Raw genomic sequence first — 24,534 nt, 5'->3', positions numbered from 1 at the left:
AACATATAATAAATATGTAGAAATGTATAATGAAAGGCTCTTTATAGAAAATAGGAATTAGTTACCATTGATTATAAGACCTTTACATTTTACAGTATCTAGTTGGACGAAACTGCAGATTAAAAAATTGAATGTAAGAAGTTTAGCTAAGAGGTTATTTAATAATAATTTGCACATGTAGCCTCATGTTGGAATGACCTCTGCAGGCTGAGGTGGGAAGATCCCTTGAGCTGGGTAGTTTGAGAATGCAGTCAACAGTGATCACATCACTGTATTTCAGCCTGGATGACAGAGTGAGATCCTGTCTCTAAAAGAAAAGAAAAGGAAAGAAAGACACAAAGAAATGAGTAAAGGTTTCACATTTATCTTTTTATAATTCAGTTAATAGAATCTTGTATTAACATTGTCAAACTATTTAGGTGCCTTTTAAAATCACTAGTCATAATCATATGTCTTAATTTGTGATTTAACTAAAAAATACTTTTTAAAATATGGAAACTTTATTACCACGATAATAACATATATACATTTTTACAATAGATATTAAATGTTTCAATTTCTTAATGACTCTCTCTACCTTTTCTGATAATTTTGGAAAACAAAAAACTATTCGTGTACTTCTTTTATGTAGTATTTATGGGAAAAATGACATTTGTCTCTGATAGAAGTTATTTTGCTGTTTTTTTTTTCTTTTTCAGTCTAAGCAGACATTTCTTCTTCCATGATGTTATTTTATTTGGAAAAAAAGTCAACTTTAATGCCATAAAATCTCATTCACTCAAATTTTTCTGATTAGGAATGCATTATTTCAATGAGTGTATAAATTTTAATAAATGAGTTCATAAACATTGTGTGAAGAAGATTTCTAGAAGTTTGTGAGACCTGCCCCAGAAAAGAATGAATTTTAAATAATCAATTATTTTTAAGGAAAATGAAACTCTTTTAGTCTTTAAGTTTAAACTAAAGCTATTCATTAATATTCTTAATTTTATCCTAATTATTTTATTATCAGAAACTCTTTGTAGAAATCAAATTCAAGTTTCAGAATCTAGAAAGTGCAAAGTAATGAAATTGTGCCTTTTTCAGAGTTCTCCATAATTACACTGTATAGTAATTCAAATATTACCTTTAATGGGATAAACTGAATTAGTGTATTTTCTACTGTGAGTATTGAAAATATAATCTATTTTTTGTTCTTGTTTCTTTAGGTGCATATCTTTTACCATATTTGATACTACTTATGGTAATAGGTATTCCCCTTTTTTTCCTGGAACTCTCTGTGGGTCAAAGAATTCGGCGAGGCAGCATTGGTGTATGGAATTACATAAGCCCTAAACTGGGCGGGATTGGATTTGCAAGTTGTGTAGTAAGTTTCCTGGTGTTGATGTATGCTGGAATCTTTATAGGGTTTGAAATTATATAATTCATTTTAAAATGAAACTTTGGAGTGTGTGTTAATAAACAACTCTTTTACCATGTTTTAGAAAACATTACTGGTATATGGGCTAGCTATAAATATTGATATAGCTCAATATTGTTAATGCCTGTTCTAAGTCCTGAGAAAGACATTAACTTTTTAGAAAAGATAATGTGTCCCAAATAAATAATAAAATGAAGAGGATTTTAAAATGTTAAATAAAATTTTACGCATTTGATCTCATTGTTTTAATGGAAGAGGTATGAGAGGTTTAATGGAATATCATTTTATTTTGCAGGTGTGCTATTTTGTGGCTCTCTACTACAACGTCATCATTGGCTGGAGTTTGTTTTATTTTTCTCAGTCGTTTCAGCAACCCCTGCCTTGGGATCAGTGTCCTTTGGTGAAAAATGCTTCACATACTTGTAAGATATGTATAATATAGTGTTTTGGTATTTAAAGCATTATGAGAGTGGCAAAGGTACAAACTTTCAAGATTTTTTTCTTTTTTAAAATAATGTAGAAACATCATTCAGAATTATCATTATAACAGACTTTGCTCACATTCAGGATTGACACATTCTTAGAGATAGACTTTTGGGACCATCTAATTTTTCTAGCTCTTTCCAAGTTATTTTACTATGCCCTACGATATTAGGGTAAAGTATTATAAGCCTTCACTTATTAACTTTGATAATCTTTATTTTGTATGTCCTGGTTGATGCCTTACGTTTTCATTAAAGCTAACACAAAGGGGACAGAAATAAGAATTTGAATAAAAATAGTTGCTTTTATGTCTTTGGTTCTGTTGTTTCATACTTTTCCCATCATTTTTTTAATCCCATAATATAATATAAATATTATAAAGAGCAGTCACCTATAGTAGTGATGTCTAGTAAACATAGATTGCAATACACAGGTATAGTTTATATTTTTCAAGTAAACATGTTTAAAGAAAGTAAAAAATAGATGAAATATTTTACTTAATCTAATATATAAAAATATTATTTCAATATATAATTACTCTGAACATTATTAATATAATAATTCACAATAATTTTCTTATACTGAATCTGAAATCCAGTTCAAATTTCCCATTTGTAACCCATGTCACTTTAGATTGGCCCCATTTCAAAAGCAACATGTGGCCAGCAGCTAGCATATTTGACAGTGCTTACCCAGGGAGTCAATCCCATAATTCCAGGGGTAGTAGGGGTGATCAGCCTGATTCGTTTAAATTACTTTGATAAGGGGTTGGGTGTGGTGGCTTACGCCTGTAATCCAAGCACTTTGGGAGGCCGAGGCAGGTGGAGCCCCTGAGGTCAGGAGTTCGAGAACAGTGTGGCCAGTGCGGTGAAACCACATCTCTACTAAAAATACAAAAATTAGCTGGGTTTGGTGGCAGGTGTCTGTAATCCCAGCTACTTGGGAGGCTGAGGCAGGAGAATCACTTGAACCAAGGGGGCAGAGGTTGCAGTGAGCCGAGATCGCTCCATTGCACTCCAGCCTGGGCAATGGAGCGAAACTGGGTCTCAAAAATAAAAATAAAAATAAAATAAGAATAAATAAATAAATAAAAATTACTTTTATGATAAGAGGTTCACATATTCTTACTGCAGAGCTGCATAAGAAATATCTAACAGGATACATTTCTGTTGGTTGCACAGTTGAGTTTTTATTGTTCATTGTGAATTTACATGCTGCTATATAATGGTAGTACTTTTCCAGGAAGCATTAAGAATTCACTTACAGGTTTATTGGAAAAAAAATTGTCTCATTGCTTTTTATATTCTGAAATAATTGTGTGTTACTTTTCTTTCTACAGTTGTAGAACCAGAATGTGAGCAAAGTTCTGCCACCACCTATTACTGGTACAGGGAAGCACTGAATATTTCAAGTTCCATTTCTGAAAGTGGGGGCTTAAACTGGAAGATGACCATCTGCTTGTTGGCTGCCTGGGTCATGGTTTGCTTGGCTATGATCAAAGGCATTCAGTCTTCTGGAAAAGTTAGTATGTTAGAGCCCTTCCCCATCCTGCTAATCACCATTTCTGGATTCATCCCTCTCTCAAATTCTGTTACGAATTTCTGTGAGCAAATCACACATAACACTTCATTCTAGGTAGTTAAAGATTAGTGATAAGTGACACTTTAAAAGTACTTAAATTTTTAAAAAGACAAATAAAAACATAAGTGTTTTATAGTGAAATCTAAGGTTAATTATAATCCTTCCTTATTTCAACAAGATCTTTAAAATTTTGTTAATACTTAAAAGTCCTTTCTTTTTGCCCTTTATTCAATTAACCCTAATGTTTCAGTTCTCTAATTACCAATTAGTTAAATTATGGAAGTTGGGGAAAGTGGTAAAATAAGTAATTCATTCATTTTGTTTGTTTGATATCATTTGTTTCTCTCTGCTGTAGGTGTTCTAAAGAATAGTTGCATAAGACATTTTGAAATAATTTAATGTGGAGTGTTTCTTAAAGCTCAGAACATCATTAAGTAGTTAATAATAATTCCAACAAGGAATTCAGAGTAATGTAAAAGACTAAATATCATTCCTTCTAAGGCAAATTGAAAATTAGAATGGTTGTGGTTTAAAAAGACATCAAGTGAATTCTAGGTAGCTTGTTTGTTATTATTTTTAAAGGATGCGCTAGGAAAGTAATTGCTATTCACTATTTTGCTTTCATATTACTTTTTTTTTTCATAATCACAGCCATTGTTCTAAAGCTCTCTACATCTCTGGGCTGGATCATAGCAAGAATTTACTGTTGGCTCTTTTCTCTGCCATTTAACAGTCCAGCTGTGCTATTTTCCTTTTCAAAGTATAACTCTGATTTCAGGCTAACTTATTACCACTCATCCTCATATACTAGCAGGAATGGCAATAGTAGTAGTAGTAGTAGTAGCAGTAATAGTAGAAGTAGTCGTAATAATAATAATAATAATAAATGATGATAAAGGTGTTTCTGATAAGAATTATGGTAAGAACAGTAATTGAAGCCAATATTTATTAAAAATTTATTTTGCTTTGGGTACTGTGATAACTACTTTTTAAACTTTATCCCATTTAATATAAAAACAACTCTTGAGAAGTAATTTTGATTTTCAGAAACATTTTACAGATTTAAAATAAACAGGCTTGAGGAATTAGGTTAACATCCAAAGTTTCATGGCTATTAAGTTCTAGTATTTGGAGTCAAATGCAAGTCTGTCTAAATCTAGAGCCCATGTTCTTTAACTGCAACACTATAATGTCTCACCCCGTCCTAGTCCCACCAATTAGTGGACTCTTTTAGGGAAGAAGTCTGTCTAATTCATCTTTGCTTCCTGTTACTTTATATTTAATTAAAATTTTTAGTGACTTTTTAACTTGTAAATTGAAGCTGATTTTACATTTATCTTCCTGCAGGAAACTCTGTATCATTTTGTCTTTTGAATTTGTGAATATACCTGATAACACGTCTAAATATCTTTAAGTCTTTGGCAAATGTTATTGTATTATATGACTAAATAACTTCAAATTGTTCAATTGTGTGTGTCTTCCACTATGTCAGAGCCACATTCCAGTCACATTATAAATGAAGGAATAGATTCTTAAATAAGACCTAACCATATTTATATGATTCCTAACATAACATCATTTGGTAGAAAGAAAACCAACTGTAGTCATACAGAGAAGCTCAAAAACTCTTGTACTCAAGTTACTACCACGTTTTGTTTCTGTTTCTTCTTAGTCTGTGTCTTAGCATCACTTAACTATTCATCCTTTTCTTATCACAGAATCTTGGGGTTGTTTTTCTCATGTCATGTAGTGTAAATTTATATAGAAAATGTAATACAATTTATTTATTACATACATTTATTATTTTAATGAGAATGCTTCAGGAAAAGACTAGTATTTGGGCAATATTTGAAGAAAGAATTTAACAGGCAGTGATGGGGAGAAAGCTAGCTGTAGGTAATGTGAGCAGAGATGTGGAAGCCAAAATTGTCACAATTCCTCAATCTGAAACAATGAGTTAAATATAACAAGAATGACTTTATGAGGAATTAAAGGTTAAGCTTTGTGTTTACCTACTAAACAGAAGATGCCTCCAAATAAACAGTGTCACAAGTACAGAAGAGATAAATATTGTTTAAGGCTAGCACATGGGAAAACAACTTAGAGGATTTAGCAGCTAAAAGAAGAATGAGTCAGCTGGTGATGTGCTTGGTCAAAACACACAGTCATAAATGCATATACATATACCCCAAAATGCTGAGTGGAAACTGCATGAATTAAAAGAGGGGTATGATAGGGACATTGTCCTTTGGGCTAGGTAGGCACGTATCAGTTGGACCACATCTGCAATACTGGATTTTACTGAAATCTTGTATTTTCCTTTTTATTATGAGAAATTTCAGCTCTGCGATCAAAATCTTCAAATAGTTAAACCAAAAGAAGAATAGGGCTGCTTTGTGTGGCCATATAAAGCAAAACGATGATCAAATATTGGGTATTATGGAGGAGGTTGTGATGGTGGTAAGCCTTCAAAGAAAGAAAGGCCTTTCAAGAATCAAACTTGATAATAATGAAATCAGTTGCCTCAATGGTAGAGAGTTCAGCATCACTGGAGGTGGTCACACAGAGGTAGCATGTGCCCTAGTTATAGAATCTATTCAGGGGATGACTGCCTCAAATATGTAGGACAGAAATGAGAAGCCCCAGGCTTTCTTCTAACTTTAAGGTAGTATTTTTTACTCCGACTACTTTCCTATTGTTACTACTACTATGCTAAATACTATGCATACATTATCTTGTTTATTCTTTCTATCAGCTAGATAATTTGCATATTTTATCCCCATTTTACTGCAAAGTTGACAAGCTCAGGAAAAGTAAGTAGTTGGCCCGAATTAAGCAACCAATACATGATAGACAGGGCTAAAACTAGGCTACAAAATTTTCAAAAAGAATGATACATTCCGAAGGTATGTTTATAATAAACATTTTCATATGTAAAACAATGGTTTATGTTTTTGATTTTTCAAACACTTTAGTAAAATGAAAATGTTTTATACAATCTTTTGAATAATAAAATAGTCTCTCTTACTAATGTACTTGCTTTGACAGGCATAACAGTTGTCAAGGCCCAGGGTGGGGGGTCTTAAAAATCAGTCAAAGGAACACGTTTCTTTGTATCATTTCCCAGTTTTAAAAATGTATATACTTCTTGAACAATGTGTAAGAATCATTCACCCATTCATTATTATTTTGAGCAAATATTTATTAAGCACTTACTATGTTCTAGACACTGATCTAGTTTTGGAAATACAACTAACAAGGTAAACAATGTGCCTGTCCTCATGGAGTTTCCATTATAGTGGCAGAGGCAGCAAACAATAAACAAATTTATAAAATAACTTCAAGTTATAAGACATAAAGCATGGAAAGAAGAAAGTGGTTGGTATAAATACAGTCAATAGGTTGAATTTAACTCATTTTAATAATATGCAACTGGCTATTTTGGTCTAATAAGATTAGAGCCATATGACTGAATGCAAACAATTTGTGTTTAAAAATGACACAGATATTTAAGTAACCTGCTGACTCCTAAGACACCTCTTTTTAAATCATGGAATTTAAAAATGAAATACTTTGTCGTCTTACCTGCTCGCAGAGGAATAAAATTGATGTGCTGCCTTCTTGATATCACTTAAGTGTTTGAAATATTGACTTATTTTTCTCCATCTTATAGGCTTGAAATGTTCTTATAACTTATTAGGAAACTGTGTTAGAGTCTTATTGAATCCAGATCAGTGTCCTTAAGAATTTAAATTTTTGTTGAATTAACAAATGAAAATTGAAATATTTGGACATATAATTGAATATAATTTTCAAAATACTGCAGAATAACCATAAGTTTGCAATTTTAGGAATTGTGTGCAGGAAGAAAAACTCAAATTCCTGTAAATCCTCTCTCAATGAACAATATATTTGAATATCTGCTATTTGTCAGGCACTGATGGATATGCAAAGATTAATAGGCCACAGTCTGTCCTCATGGAACCCACAATTCAATGAATGAATTGTGTACAAGAAGAAAAACTTAAATTCCTATAAGTCTTATCTTAACGTGCAATATGTTTTAGTATTATATTATTGTACAACCATATTATAACATATTGTAATGATGATTAGAACATACTAAGTGGAGTAACAGAAGCACATACTAAGTGTGTGATAGTGGCCAGGCGGTGGCTGACACCTGTAATCCCAGCACTTTTGGAGGCTGAGGCGGGTGGATTGCCTGAGCTCACGAGTTTGAGAACAGCCTGGGCAAAACGGTGAAACTCTGTCTCTACTAAAATACAAAAAATTAGCCGGGCATGGTGGCAGGTGTCTGTAATCCCAGCTTCTCGGGAGGCTGAGGCAAAAGAATCACTTGAACCCGGGAGGCAGTGGTAGCAGTGAGCCGAGATTGCACCATGGCACTCCACCCTGGGCAACAAGAGTGAGACTCCGTCTCCAAAAAAAGAAAAAAGAAAGTGTGTGATAGTGTAGAGTCAGCAATTACAATTAAACTGGATTTGCAAGAAGGCTTCACAGGGGATGTAAATTTTGGAGTAGGGTTTGATGGTTGAAGAGAAGTTCACCAGCAAGTTCACAAAGAACTGTGTGTAGGCACAGAGAACAGCAGGTACAAAGCTCCATGACTGCTGAGTATTTCTGTGTGACTTTTACATACAACTTGTGCAGCTTGTGGAAGATGAAGGATGATATGAAAATTGACTGATGATATTGGAGGATCTGTGGACCCTTGTAAAATGATGGGCTGTTACCTAGCAAACAGTGTGGAACATTTGAGGATTTTTAATAGTTCAGTGATAGCACCAGATTTTTAGAAAGATCACTCTGGCAACTGTGAAAAATGGATTTCTGGGATGCAGAGGAAAGCTAACAGAATCTGGAGGCAAGATGAGCAGGAAACTGTTTTCATACTGAAAGGTGTTGTGCTGTTGAGAGAGGAAGCAAAGGGACAGATGTGAGATTTCTGTGGTAGAATTAGCTGGGTGTGGTGATCAGTTGGTTTATGGGATTTGAGGAAGTGGGACATACTAAGGGTAGATTAGAGTATTTTAGCCTCGAATAATATGAGTACAGGAAGAATCTTTTCTTAGTACCTAATTAGAAATTATATTAAAAATGTAAAGATAAAATATAGAATTAAAATATAAAATTAAAAAGGCATATTTTATTGGATAAAATCATAATCAGTCTATCTAGACTTTATAATGTATAATCTTCATTTTCATTTTTATATAAGCAGAATTAATGGAAGTCATTTATATTATTTATAAAGCAGTACATTTGAGTTTTGTTTAAAAACGTAAAAAGAAGCTATTGTTCAAAAGTGAATCCATGCTTCTGGCTAGCCTCAACATTTGTGAAGAAGAATCATAAAGGGGATAACTTTAATTCAAGTGAGATCAAGGCAACTGCCAAATTTAATGAATGCCAAAAGTACGCAGGGAGAATGAAAAAATCCATCTGAAAGCATTCTGATTTTTTAAAAAATCAAAAAATTTGAGTGAAGGATTAATCAAAGGATTAAATCAATTTGAAATTGTTAAAAAATTATGTTCATTACAACTAATTAAGTTAAAATATAATTTATTTTTAAAATATTGAGTTCTAAAGCATGCTGACATTTTATCCATATTTTTTCCTTAAGGTGTGCCACGTGTTTAAATATGATTCTTAAGTGGGTAAAACTAGAGAAAGTGCCCCTTATTGTGTTGCCTTATATTAATGTTGTTTGTAGTTATTATTGAATTCAGTATCTCTTACCTGCCTGAAGGCATCGTCTGCTATGGCACTTTTTCCTCCATTGTTCCCATTCTCCTTCCATTCCTTCCTTCCACAGATACATATTATAGAGTTACTATGTCAGCAACTGTGTTAAGTGTGTGGGATATGGCAGTAAACAGAAAATATCTTTACCCTCACTAGCTTATACCCCGGTAGAGGATACAAAAAAGAAACACAGAAAGACATAAATAAAATTCGAAAAGTGCTAAGTGCTCTAAACAACAACAACAACAAACCCAGGGTAATATCATTGAGGGTTGGCAGGGGGCAGATGGGAGAGAAAGGATGGAAAAAGGCATCATCTTATTTTGGGTGGTCAGGGAAGACCTCAGGGAGAAGATGAAGATGAGACTAAAATAGTAAGGAGGAGCAAGTCATCTGCAAATAAGGAAGAGGTGCTTCTGAGGGAAGGTGCAGCCCTGCATCTTCAGGCTGGCTGAGCTTGGTAGACTCACAGGATAGCAAGGGCCTGGGTGGCCAGAGCTCCATGGGAAGAGTGGTGGCCAGGCAGGCAGGCACTCTAGTGGAAGACTTCGCAGGCCAGAGGGTGGAATCAGCACTTCACTCCAATGGCATTAGAAATTCCTGGAGTGTTTTAAGCAGGGTATGACATAAACCAAGGGGCAGCCAGCAATTCAGTTAGGAGAATATTATGAATAGTCCAGAACCACTTCTAGATGTTTGGCTTTACTAATGGGATGGAGGGTGGGGCCATTTTCTGAAATAGAGATGGGTGGGAACAGCTTTGAGGGAAATTCAAAAGTTTCCCTCTGGACCTTAAACATTTTAGAGACCTATTAGGCCTCCAGAGGAATATGTCAAGGAGGCAGTGAATGTCTGAGTAGCACACTTCCTTTTCTATTATAAATATTTGCTGAACTGTTTAACAGTGAAAATTGCTGAAGCGGAAAGTAAAATCTACATGTTTGATTGTTTGGGTTCTGGAAGATACAGCATAGGAACAGTGCTGCATTGAAAGCTTTACAGAATCACAATGAAAATTTGGTTAAAAGAAAAAGAAATAGGACTTTATTTTGCTGCTTAGAACAACAACAAAAAAGTAGGAATTCATTAGGTGATTAGTGCCTGTTCATTTCTGTCTTAAATATTTCTTGTTTTATGAACTATAAGGAATCAACGCTATTGAAGCTACACCATAGCTTATGGATTTTTTCAAAGGAGATAGAGTGTTTTAAATTTAAATTATATCTCAAATAAAATCTTAAGGCTGAATCACAACTCATAAACCATTCTTTAAAAATGGCTTTAGAAGTTATTAATAGTTTTTTTAATCCTGTCATGAAACAGTGACTGTCAAAATACAGAAACTAACATAAAATCTCAACTATAAAAAATTGTCATTGCATCTCACTTATTTTTATTTTTCTTTCTTTGCAGATCATATATTTTAGTTCTCTGTTTCCATATGTGGTACTTATATGCTTCCTCATCAGAGCATTCCTTTTAAATGGTTCAATTGATGGCATTCGCCACATGTTTACCCCTAAGGTATGTACCGTATTTCTATTTAAGGCTTATGATCATGAAAGCATTATGTTTATTGTTAAATATTCTAAGTTATATTTAAGGAATAATTGTTCTAATATGTGTACATTAAACTTTTAAATTATAGTTGTTAACCAGTCTAGGAAAAAACAGCATTTTTTAATGTAGAATTATAGCCATTTATCTCCATTTTTTATATCCCATTTTGATTTTAGAGTAAGGCTACCACTATTTCAACTTCAAAAATCCCTCTTTTATAATAAATTTACTTCTAATTGTTATACTGATTAAACTTTGAAATTTTTCAGTCTTCATTTACTCTTTCCCCTTTATTCTAGTGGTTTTTAACCTTTTTGTGTCATGGATCCATTTGAAAAAGTGACGAGGATTTTCTTACCAAAAAAAAAAAAAATAATGAACATATTAATTTGCTTAGTGTATCCGGAGGTTGACCGATCATCTAGAATCCATGGACCCTAAAAGAAAATTAAGAACCCTAAAATACTCTCTCAGAGAAAATCAGTGTTTTCTTTTTTTAGTTAATTTTTTTGAGGTTTTGCAGTTTTGTATCTTCTGGAATAATATTTATAGTAATCAGCTTGTGAAATTCTGTAACTTCTATAGATGCATATATATTTTAGGAAAATTCTCATTAGACTCCATCAAGGGCTCACAACTTATAATCCATCATGCAACTTAGTAGAGATAAACTCAACACTGGGCACACTTAACCTGGTTAATCATAACTGTGGGCTTAATCATAACTTCTTATATTGATTTAACAGGAAAAAAGCTTTTGATTATATATATATACATATATATATACACACACATATATATGTTATTCACTGAAATGAAGGTGCGCCCCACTATTAGTTTGCTAATACTATCATAGGCAGACATAAAGATGAAACTGTCTAAAGATACAATTTCAAAATTAGTTTAGAAATTAAAAGTTATCTGAAGGATGAACATGCAGGCAGCATTGTGCTGTGAGATTTGGGTAGAAGTGATTAGCTTCTGTGGAATTCTTTGTCACTCATGGCAGCTGCCTTGATACTGTGTAAAAGAAGCTATGTTCTTTGCGTGTTTGGTTCTGAGTTGGTATTCATTCTGTAGTGGCAACAATGCTGACACTGGTGTCTGGTTTTCTCAGCTACTTCAAAAGTCCTGTTTAACATTTAGAGTTCTTGGAACTTCTCTGTGAACAACTAGTTAAAATTTACGAGTTTCAGCCACACTATAATTTAAATCTGCTACAAATGGGCCATACTTAATGACCAAAAATACTTATATGTGTAATGTTGAAGAAAATGTTTCTGAGTTCAAGACAACCAAAATTCTGTGTGAATTTCTAGAATATATTCTCTTTCTAAACTGACAATTGCTTGTGACAAAATTCTAAACATTTGATTTAACTAGATATTTTAGAATTTAAATGCTTATATATAAAATAATTCTATATAGCCCCAGTACTGAAAACTGCAGCATGAATTAACATTTCTGACCTAGACTAGGGATCAGTATTAAAATGTTAATTTTCCTTCAGCTAACTTTTCATTGAGTGTTGATAAGACTCTATTACATTTCTGTAGGATGTGATACTCAATATGAGAAGTAATTGTAATTTTTAAAAAATTTACATTGTTTATGTAGGGGAGAAAGTAGGAAAGCACATCAAATACTCCTGAAACAGTGAGTGGAGATTTAGTTCAGAAGTTGGAAGGGATGCTGGTAACGTCTTTAGTAAATAGGTCTTTTCTGCCATCTAGTGGCTAAAGTAGAGATAGACAGTTGAATGTATTTTAATAGAATATGACGTAGCAAAGGTCAGTAAACAACGTGCATATGTTAATTGTTCATAAATTATGAAGATAATCATGATTATGTTTAATAAGAATATTTCATAAATTTTAATAACCAAAATTACTTGGAGCAATACATCCTATTGTTTGAGAGAATATGGATTTTGGAATCTACCTGTGTTCTTATTTCGTCTCTACCTCAGAGCTGCTGTGTAACATTAGGCAAGTTACATAACCTTCCCAAGACTCAGTTAATAGTAGCAACAACTTCGTGGGTTGTTGTGAATACTACCTGAGTTAAACCATATGAAATGCTTCCCAGTGTGTTTGCCCCTATAGCTCATCTATGTTATCGGTTACTGAGCATTTTTAGAGTGCGGTAGGCACCGTGGTAAGTGATACACTTCTTATTATTCTGATCTTTCTGAAGAAGCCGAAACTCAGAGAGGACATGTCATTTGCCATTGGTTGCACTATTTTAAAATTACTAAATGGCAGAATCAGAATCTGAAACTCCCTGTAGAACTCATGTTCTTAGTCATGTTTGACATTGCTCTCAATAAAGGCAATTTGATTATAATGGTAAAAAGAGATAAAATGCCAATTTAAAAGCTATTATTACTGAAATCAAACTGAACTGTTTATTAAGGTCTGTGCCACACATGGCTGATCTGAATTGTTTCATTTAAGTTTTGATTATATACAGTGATAATTATCTAAGACGTAAAGCACAACTACATGAAATACCTGTTCAATATTTAATATCTGTTCAATGTCAGAACTTTGGATCTGAAAGAGTATCTTATAGACAATATAGATGAATTTCTTCTATTTTCAAAGAAAAATCTTTTAGTAGACTTTTGAATGAATGAAGAATACATATGTGAATATGCAAGGTACAAATAATTCAACTCTACCAAGTTTATAATTGTTTTCGGCTTCAACCATTAGATTAACAGCAGAAAACACAAAACATGGAGTGTTAGTGAAGCAACTATTAACTTTTATTGTAATTGACCTGTTTTGCTATGGAAAGAAAAAAGACATAATGGGAAATGATTGAAGATAATTAATTTTTCTTCATATTCTCATTTCATATTTCATTTGATATTCTTAAAATATTTAAACACCACCATGTAAGTAGAAAATCCCCATGTACTTAAAATCTCCATGTAAAGGACTGATAAACTTTCTTATTCATAATTATTTGTTTCCTAAAAATAGATGTTTATGCCTAAAAACATATTATTTCCCGATTTAAATAACCTTTGGATGCATAAATATCATTGTAATATACTGAAACAGTAAATTCCATAGAAATTAATTATTCTGAAATATTATTTTGTAGCTGATTCTATTATGTTTATTTTTAAACAGCTTGAAATAATGCTGGAGCCCAAGGTCTGGAGAGAAGCTGCTACTCAAGTGTTCTTTGCCTTAGGTCTGGGATTTGGTGGTGTCATTGCCTTTTCAAGCTACAACAAGAGAGACAACAACTGCCACTTCGATGCTGTCCTGGTGTCCTTCATCAATTTTTTCACTTCTGTCCTGGCAACATTGGTGGTGTTTGCAGTTCTGGGTTTCAAAGCAAATGTCATAAATGAGAAATGCATTACACAGTATGAATATTAATTTCCATTTGCCTTTTTTCTTAGTTTTTATTTCGTTATTTATAATTTTATTGATACATGATAGCTAGACATATTTATGAGATACATGTGATAGTTGGACACAAACATACAACGTATAATGGTCAAATCTGGGTAATTGGGATAGTCATCACCTCAAACATTAATCATTTCTTTGTGTTGGGAACATTGCTCATTCATTAGCTTATAATAGCATAGTCGTTTACAAACTATACACCAAAGAACTCTTATGTGCTCATTTGTGTGTTGTTTTATTTTTCAGAAATTCAGAGATGATCATGAAATTTTTGAAAATGGGAAACATTAGTCAGGATATTATTCCCCATCATATCAACCTTTCAGCTGTTACTGCAGAAGATTATCATTTAGTTTATGACATCATTCAAAAAGTGAAAGAAGAAGAGTTTCCTGCTCTTCATCTCAATTCCTGTAAAATTGAAGAAGAGCTAAATAAAGTTAGTAAGCCATGTTTGAGCAATAAAATAATTATCATTCACTTGAAATATGCATTATCGAGCAGACTCCCTTGAGGAAAAGGGCCTTAAAATGCCCGAAGAAGCTCTTAAAATGCCCAGAGAAGCTCCTGGGCATTATAAGGCCTTCAGAATTTACATTCTTAATTTTAGAAAATATGTTTTCTTAAATGGTAAAGATTTGCTTTATTTTAAAAAGTTATTTCATTGAGCCACAATAATTTAAAATATGAATACAAAGTGATTTTCATCATAGAATTAGTCTGAAATCTTTCTTGCTATAATATTCAATACAGAATTAGAATTATGGCTCTCATTTACACATACATTACATGATTGCTTTGATGCATGAGTAATATTTAAAATAGAAATTTTAATAGTTGTGTTCCACAAGTCATGATCAAATTCTTTTTTTTTGAGCCGTAGTCTTGCTCTGTCACCCAGGCTGGAGTGCAGTGGTGTGATCTCGGCTCACTGCATCCTCTGCCTCCCAGGTTCAAGCAATTCTCCTGGTCAGCCTCCCGAGTAGCTGGGATTACAGGCACATACCACCACACCTGGCTAATTTTTGTAATTTTAGTAGAGACGGGAGAAGGGGGTTCACCATGTTGGCCAGGCTGGTCTCGAACACTTGACCTCATGATCCGCCCTCCTTGGCCTCCCAAAGTGCTGGGATTACAGGCCTCAGCCACCGTGCCCAACCGATGAAGTCCTTTTTCTTAGCTATGTTGTATTAAATAAAAAATAGGTCACCATTAATAAATGTCCTTGTATTGGCTGCCACTGTCTCCTGTATGCCAAAAACGAAAATATAATGGAGAAATTAGTCATTAATTATTTGCTTTAAGATAGTTAACTGTACTTGAGACTAACATAAAGAATCGTGTGTGGATATTATTCATTAAAAAGTAAAGCCATCATTAATATAAAAACCTTGAATTCCTAAAGGAAATATTTAATTAATTACTAATGTACCATTTAAAGTTTTTTTTTTAAATTCTCATCTATCTTTATGAGACAACACGATCAACTTGGTTATAGGTACAGTTAGACAAAGTAAGTTATTATTTTACAACTCAATATTTGTAATATTTATAAAAATAAACACATTAATATTTGCAAGTAATTCAATTTCTTTCTGCCCAATTGGAGCATCTGTCTTTTTATTCATTGTGTTATTAGTTTTGACTGGAAATTCATTGTGTCTCCTTAATTATGAAAACCAGCATATCAGCCCAACTTTTTTTTTTTTTTTCAAATCAGGGAGGTAGGAATATCAGAAGTAAAAAAAGGTAAAGATGTAAGTTTTTTAAATTAAAAATTGGCTCTTTATAATCTACTTATTCTGTTCACATCCTTTTATTTTGCATTTGCAGTTTTCTCTTAAATCAAAACAAGTTTATTATTCATAGTATATGTATATATATAGTTTACAACAGTTGATTGAGCCACTTTGAGGTAAGGTAAAACCAAATTTTGAAAACCTTTATATATGAGCCAGAAAGAGTTGTATATATATATATATATATATATATATTTGTATTTATATATCTAAGATAATATGTCACTATTCATATTCATAAGATTTAACAATACCAAAAATATTATGTATTCTTTAATATAATTTTTCATTCTAGGAGCCTTGTGAAATAGTTAGTATATACAACACAATCGTGTACTCTGTTTAGTAATTATAAACAAAATTTCATTATTTGGATCTGCTTGATCTAATTAAATCCAGGTTCTGAGAATGACAACATGATTTATCAGGTTAAGGGCTGATGTGAGCATGTCTATTTCCAGGAGTCCTGGACATTATTCAGAGATCTTTCCTCCTCATTGTAACTGATATATAGAGCCATTGTTTAATAATTATTCTGTACTAATGTTGCTATTTTGTGTATTTTGCAGGCTGTTCAGGGGACTGGCTTAGCTTTTATTGCCTTTACAGAAGCGATGACACATTTTCCTGCATCTCCCTTCTGGTCAGTGATGTTTTTCCTCATGCTGGTCAATCTAGGACTTGGCAGTATGTTTGGAACCATTGAAGGGATTGTCACGCCTATTGTGGACACTTTCAAAGTGAGGAAAGAAATTCTTACTGGTGAGTTTTTTTGTATTTGACTTTTCATTGAACAAAGCCAGGCCATTTTATTCTTGGTGAAAGATTAGAGATGAAAACTGGAAAGTCTTATATTTTGAGTTTTATTAATGTCTATTATTACTATTTATTTATTATTGTATACATTGTATAAATTTATTTTATTTTATTTTAATTGTATAAATTTTATTGTATATATAATATAATATGGTTGTTTTAATATAAATTATATTTTATCACTTATAATAAATATTTATTGTTATAATTCATTAATAGTAATGCATTATCAAGAATGACTGACACTAAAGTCATGGAGTGTTTGTGTATAATTTTTGTACAAGTCAAATAATCATAATTGAGCAGTTCAGATGCGACATTCCTATCCAAAAAGTGCATAGCTGAAAATGATAAACCTAAATCCAGTTCTCAGATACGGCAGCAGTAGTAATTTACTAGTAATTAATGTCTCCAAGTAGAGAAGAAAATAAAACAATTTATCAATATGGATGGTAGTTAATAGGTCCAATTTGCAAGTGATTATTAAAGTACCAGTTTAATGCATCATACTCCCATTTAAGGGCTATAAAGGATAGAAAAGAAATTACGAGATATACAAATATATAAAAAATCTCTTCTCCAAAAACAATAACACTAAAATTAAAATCAGATTGCATAGATAAGACTTATAGCATGTAAAATACTGATAGAGACATATAAGAATTCAAAAGAGTCTAGGTCATCTAAATATATGATGGAACTGTCAGAGAAAGAGATGGAAGTTGAATTGGAAAGAGGAAGGATCTTCTCAAGGGTCAGAGGATAACTAGTAAACATACACAAATGAAGATAAAGGCAACAGTAAGAAAGCCAACCATACGAGAGTACAGAAACAATACTGGTAAGTGATGTAAAATAGGACTGGATACAAATTTTGTAGAGATGACCATGAATGCTGGGCAGTGGTGTGCAATTCCCCAAGGCTCTTTTTTTTTTTTTTTTTTTGAGACGGAGTCTTAACAGTGGTGCGATCTCAGCTCACTGCAAGCTCCGCCTCCTGGGTTCATGCCATTCTTCTGCCTCAGCCTCCCGAGTAGCTTGGACTACAGGCACGTGCCACCACGCTCGGCTAATTTTTTGTATTTTTTTAGTAGAGACGGGGTTTCACCGTGTTAGCCAGGATGGTCTCAATCTCCTGACCTCGTGATCCGCCCGCCTCGGCCTCCCAAATTGCTGGGATTACAGGTGTGAGCCGCCGCGCCCAGCTCTTTTTTAGCCATAAAAAATTTGCTAATAATTTATGTCTAAATAAGTCTCAAATACACACCTTTCTCATTTGCTGCTCTGATAATTATGTCTGTATGTGTTTGTGCATGTGCATGTATGTGCGTGCATAAAACAATTTAATTTCAGCAGTTTGTTAATATTGATAGCTATATATCCACAATTCAGCTGAACAGAAATGAGAAACTGCTTTATATTGGCCAGGCGCAGTGGCTCATACCTGTAATCCCAGCACTTTGCGAGGCCGAGGCGGGCGGATCACAAGGTCAGGAGATCGAGACCATCCTGGCTAACATGGTGAAACCCCATCTCTACTAAAAATACAAAAAATTAGCCGGGCGTGGTGGCGGGCACCTGTAGTCCCAGCTACTCGAGAGGCTGAGGCAGGAGAATGGCGTGAACCCAGGAGGCGCAGCTTGCAGTGAACCGAGATTGTGCCACTGCACTCCAGTCTGGGTGATAGAGAGAGACTCTGTCTCAAAAAAAAAAAAGAGAGAAACTGCTTTATATTATTCAAGAAAGTGATTTCTACTTCTTAATATGAAAATCCATATCCTGCCTGACATGCAGGCTAAAGTCATTCTTGTATTCTTATCGTTGCTCACCAGATCCAAACTGTCACTCCTGTAGTAAAGGGCTTACAGGTTAAGGAAAAAGTAACAGTGTAAAGGGAAAATCACACAAAGTAGTATTTTCTAAGACCTTCTGGAAGGCTTATTTGGAAAGAGCAAAGGGGAATGTACCCTCTTTCCCACTTCTTGTTTTTTGGGATCATACTGATACTTCAAATAGTAGTCATATTTGACCTCAAGGAAATATTACCTCATTTTCTTTGGTAGGTGTGTTTACTTCTTCTTTCTGCAGTAAGATTTAGGCAAATGAATTACTCATTATCTTTTTCCCTCACATCTCCAGCAAAACTCTTACTGTCTGTACCACTTATAATGCACTTTTTCCTATTTGCCTCATACTGGGGTGTAATTAGGAGATAGTGAAAGTGACACAGGCTGTTGAGGCAGACAGATTTGGGTGCAGATCCAAACTCCGCTACTTCCAGCTTGAGACTTTAAGCACATTACTTAACGTTCTTCAGGATCATTTCTCTCATCTGTAAACAAAGCAATACATTGTTCAATTGGGATGTTATACAAATTAAGTGAGAGAATGCAATATTATTTTATACTGTGATAAGCATTTAAATTTAATATGCAGTAGAATCTAAGTAAATGTTACTTTTCTTATTCTACATTATATGTTTACATACGATATTCATTTCTGTAAGATGTAACTCACAGCACTAGTATAGTACTTAAGAAATGGAGGTAATTTCTTCATGTAACACATACTTGCTGAAATTGTTAGGGAACATTCATATGATTGAATCCATGGATGTCTTTTTTCCTTAGCTGCCATTACTACTTCTTTCAAGTTTACTCACCTCTGCCGAAATGTGGTTGAGAAATGGAATGCAGTCATCTTTTACATTTGGAGGCTTCTCTGCTAATGAGCACAAAAGAACAAAGAGTCTAACAAAAATATGGGAATATTATATGAATTTCAAAAACTTCTCTAAGTAGTAGCTGGTCAGAAATTTATGCATCTGTTTGTTAGCTATTACTGGGGAAACTCTTTTTAGATGGTTTTTCTTAGATGTTATTTGGATGATCAGATTGCTCAACTCCATTATAATTTGTTTCCAAACTAATCTGTTCAGGCAAGATAAGATATAAATGTGGATTGTTGCTGAGGTTAAGTCTGGTCAGATTTTTCCACTTATGCTTGAAAAGTAACCATATTTCAATCAAATATATAATATGTATATTTCATAATAATATAAGCCATATTAGTCTCATTATTAATTCAAAAATTTCATCTATATTTCAACACTGTAGAACATTATTAAAGGAATAAATGATCTATAAATATTTGCTGCCTGAAGAAGTCACTTTGCTATTAATTATAGGAATAGAGTATGGAAATTTATACTTTTAAATTTTTCTCTAAACTTTGTCTCATTTATTATTGTACTTGGTAAATGAGTTTCCACGGGCTCAGGGAGATGAATTATTGTCTTAGAATAAGTTTGTATGAATGTTGAGGCTACACTCAGGTAACCTAATTCCTAATAGGTTATATGCCATGTATCAGGAAAGGTATTGCCTGCTTACATGATGGACATGTTATAAAAGTTTTAAAAGTTTGAATATAATAATTTATAATAAAGTTTAAAGGACTTGGCTCTGAATAGAGTCTCATTTTTTCATTTATTTCTTTTGTCTAGTTATCTGTTGTCTTCTGGCATTTTGTATTGGCCTGATATTTGTGCAACGCTCTGGAAATTACTTTGTTACAATGTTTGATGATTATTCTGCTACACTGCCTCTGCTAATTGTAGTCATTTTGGAGAATATTGCTGTATGCTTTGTTTATGGCATAGATAAGTAAGTATATTTGCTTTTATGTATTCACTTTTAATCTCTATTTTGAAAACATCAATTATCAATGTTCATTTCATTTAGAAGAGGAAAGAAATGAATAGAGGGAACAATTCTTTAAAAAATCAAACCTTTTGCAGGCTCTTATTGATTCAACAGTTTTGGTAAAGTACATTTCCTTGTTGGGCAAATAGAATTATATAGGATGGAATAGTGTGTAGAATTTTAGAGCTTTGATTTAGTCCTGTTTATCAAATAGTAACTTTCAGGATTTAGTAAGTATTGGCAGTATTCCAAGAACCTTAGATTCTTTTGAGTTGTTTACTGTTATCTACATTTCACAGATAAGGAAAATCAAGCTTAGAGACACCCTGTGACTTGCCTGTCACCTACCTGGATGGCGGCAGACCTGGGACTCATGTCCATTTCTGTTTAAAGCTTATCTCCTAATTATTTTGCTAAATTGATTTATAAGAGGAGTACATGTGTCATAATGCCTTATATAGCAGGACAATATTGGGAAATGATATTTTCCCAACTCTGAGATGTATATGTCATTTGCTGCACAGAAACATTTTTTTTTATATGGAGTCATTACTTAAATTCACTATATGCATAAACAATGAATAAATTCACTATTCATAAATTCATATCAAATACACATATTTTTCGCACCAATCAGGTACACTGATGTGAAAAGTATATGTATTTGAAATGACGTGAAGCATCAGAGTTCTCTCAAGGGAAAAAGACCTTTGGAGGATTTGTCCAATACTTTTTATAGTCACTGTCTCTAATCACATATATGGACTGAGAGGTAGTAAGATCACCAAGCTCATTACAGCCCTATGTAAAGTAGCAATGCATGCACCTTAAGTGAAGACCAGAGTCCTTTTAAGCAGCATAACGAATATTGTGGGTGTTGAATGAGATTGTAACGAAGCTTAGAGGATGTTTTTTTGTGGTTGCCAAAAGCTCCAGGCCAGGAAGCTTAGGAGAACTTACATTTAATAATCATGTACTGTATAATAATAGTAGTAATAGCTCTTAGCATATAATCCAATAATCATTTACTGTATAATAATAGTAGCAATAGCTCTTAGCATATAATCCAGCAATCATGCTACTTGGTATTTACCCAAAGGAGTTGGAAACTTATGCCCACTTAAAATTCTGCACGAGGGTGTTTATAGCAACTATATTCATAATTGCCCAAACTTGGAGGCAACCAAGATATCCTTTAGTAGGTAAATGGATAAACTGTGATACATCCAGACAATGAAATATTATTCAATCCATGATAAGACACAGAGGAAATTTTAATGCATATTACTTAGTGAAAAAAGTCACTTATGAAAGGTTACATATTGTAAGATTCCCCTGTATTATAATATGGAAAAGGTAAAACGATGGAGATAGTAAAAACATCAGCAGTTGTCAGGGGTTGGGCCAGATCCAGGGATGTATAGGCTGAGCACAGAATGTTTAGGGCAGTGAAACTACTCTGTATGACACTGTAACGGTGGACACACATCATTATACATTTGTCCAAACCCAGAGAATGTACTACACAAACAGTGAATTCTAGTGTAAACTGTGGGCTCTAGGTAATAATGATGTGTTAACTTATGTAGGTTCATCAATTGTAACCAATATTCCACTCTTGTGAGGGATGCTGATAACGGAGGAGGTTATGCACGTATATTGGTAGGAGCTATATGGGAAATCTCTCTACTTTCAGCTCAATTTTGCTGTGAACTTAAAATTGTTCTTAAAAAATAAAGTGTGTAATCAAAAAATACTCCTTGTTAACTAACATGATCCGTATCTTACAGATGGGAAACTGCCCCTTCTTTTACAGCAGGGTACAATATGTTAGCTGTAGAGCCAGTACTGTAACCTTGACCTTCATTTCAAGGCCAGGTTTCTCTAAGCTTTACTAGGCTACTCAAAACTAATAACCTGTACCATGATGGAATTTGATATTGTTATTGGACTGATCTGTAAATAAATACATTTGTAATTTAGATTTCCATTTAGACAGTTCGTTATTCATGATAGACTTACTAAAGAATCTTTTTTTTTAATGCTAGTGTTCCTGAATAACACTATTTATAACAACAGAAGAAAAAATACTACTACTAATAGATGCATCTGTCGATTTTGTACCATATGTGAGGTAGTATGCTAAGCATCCATTGTTTATGGTTCTAGTAATAACCCTCGAAGGTGGGTATTATATTATCTTTTTGGAAAACGCCAAAAATGAAGCTTAGAGAGATTAAGATATACATCAAAAGAACACAGAACTATGATCTGAAATGAGGTCTCTTGGTCTTCAAAGTTCATATTTTTTCTAAAGGGCAGGTATAGAATTCTTACATTGAAGATGTCCTTTAAGATTCTGGAGCAACTTGGAAGAAATGAAAAAGGGAGGAGAAACATAGAGATTAAGACTGGGCCGGGTGTGGTGGCTCACGCCTGTAATCCCAACACTTTGGGGGGCCAAGGTGGGCAGATCACTTGAGGTCAGGAGATCGAGACCAGTCTGACCAACATGGTGAAACGCCATCTCTACTAAAAATACAAAAATTAGCCAGGCATGATGGTGGTCACCTGTAATCCCAGCTACTCAGGAGGCTGAGGCAGGAGAATTGCTTGAACCTGGGAAGACGAGGTTGTAGTGAATCGAGATTGTGCCACTGTACTCCAGCCTGGGCAACAGGTGAGACTCTGTCTCAAAAAAAAAAAAAAAAAAAAAAGAAAGAAAGAATGGACTCAAGAGACATAACAATTTCATAACAATTAGTTATTATATGTAGACCTTTTTAAAAATTCAGAATGTAAAAAGAAGAGTTCAGAAAATACAACATTGATTAGGTATATTTGATGATATTAAGGAATTATTATGCTTTTAATGCTGTGATATTAAGGAATTATTACTTTTACTAATTATTACTAAATTAATAGTAAAATTATTAGTAAAAGTAGTAACTAGCAAAATTATTTACTAATAAGTAATTATTACTAAAAGTAATAATTCCTTGATAGCATAGAATTAATAGCATAGTAATAATTCCTTAATATATAATTACTTTATATTTCTTAATAATAAGCAATAATTACTAAAATAAATAATTTCTAAATAATTCCTTTTTGTAATTATTACTTGTATTACTAAAAAAGAGACAAGAAATTTTTAATGTACTGAAAATATTTTGTTTATAGAATAGAAAGTTATTAGTAGAAGGAGAAATCGATAATTGGCTTAAGAGAGTTTTCCCTAAATAAAAATTATAGTACCTACCTGGCTTCATTTTACTTTATAGTCATCTTCCAAGAGGAACTTTGATACAGTATAAAATGTCATAGGGTATCCATGGTAAATCTTTGTCAGACCATTAATAAAATGCACATTTTTAAGGTTTAGCAATATTAAATTAAGGAATAATTAAATACTTTCTTTTTATTCAGGTTTATGGAAGACCTAAAAGATATGCTGGGCTTTGCTCCCAGCAGATATTACTACTATATGTGGAAATATATTTCTCCTCTAATGCTATTATCATTGCTAATAGCTAGTGTTGTGAATATGGGATTAAGTCCTCCTGGCTATAATGCATGGATTGAAGATAAGGTAAACACAAAATAAGGGAATTACATTTTTAAAAGATACACGAAAAGCTTTTTTAGAGGACTTTTTCTTTTAATTCTGTCACAGTATTTTTTGATGTTTAATGAGTGGCATAGCTTTTATGCAAAGATATGAGATTTACGTCTGTGCCCTGCCCCGAGCATATATGATTTTTTAAATACATTGTGGGTGTTTTTAACACATGTGAAACACTGACTTTGTCCTTATTAAAGCACATATATCCATCTTAACACTGATGAACCAATAATTGTTAGGCCTTTGACTCTAGAAAACATATCAATCAAAACTCCAGAAATATTTTAATATATGAATTTATTAAGTTGTATCCCAGGCCAGGTGCAGTGACTCATACCTATAA

The 24,534-nt window shown here is 33.2% G+C and overlaps 1 protein-coding gene across 2 annotated transcripts in view; it reads left to right on the top strand.

Annotated features, from left to right (window-relative positions):
- The window catches only part of SLC6A15 (solute carrier family 6 member 15), a 74,097-nt gene that overhangs the window by 27,198 nt on the left and 22,365 nt on the right, over nucleotides 1–24,534 (top strand). For both annotated transcript variants that reach the window (XM_055236921.2, XM_055236920.2), the window contains exons 3-11: nucleotides 1,209–1,366; nucleotides 1,716–1,842; nucleotides 3,243–3,424; nucleotides 10,670–10,780; nucleotides 13,960–14,201; nucleotides 14,494–14,686; nucleotides 16,616–16,808; nucleotides 20,368–20,527; nucleotides 23,996–24,158. In XM_055236921.2, the coding sequence (XP_055092896.1) occupies nucleotides 1,209–1,366; nucleotides 1,716–1,842; nucleotides 3,243–3,424; nucleotides 10,670–10,780; nucleotides 13,960–14,201; nucleotides 14,494–14,686; nucleotides 16,616–16,808; nucleotides 20,368–20,527; nucleotides 23,996–24,158 (1,529 nt within the window). The remainder of the gene's footprint in view (nucleotides 1–1,208; nucleotides 1,367–1,715; nucleotides 1,843–3,242; nucleotides 3,425–10,669; nucleotides 10,781–13,959; nucleotides 14,202–14,493; nucleotides 14,687–16,615; nucleotides 16,809–20,367; nucleotides 20,528–23,995; nucleotides 24,159–24,534) is intronic.

Source organism: Symphalangus syndactylus, chromosome 13 (genome assembly GCF_028878055.3).
Source record: "Symphalangus syndactylus isolate Jambi chromosome 13, NHGRI_mSymSyn1-v2.1_pri, whole genome shotgun sequence".
NCBI lineage: Eukaryota > Metazoa > Chordata > Mammalia > Primates > Hylobatidae > Symphalangus > Symphalangus syndactylus.
Note: the sequence above shows the minus strand (reverse complement) of the source record. Positions and strands in the feature narration are given on the sequence as shown.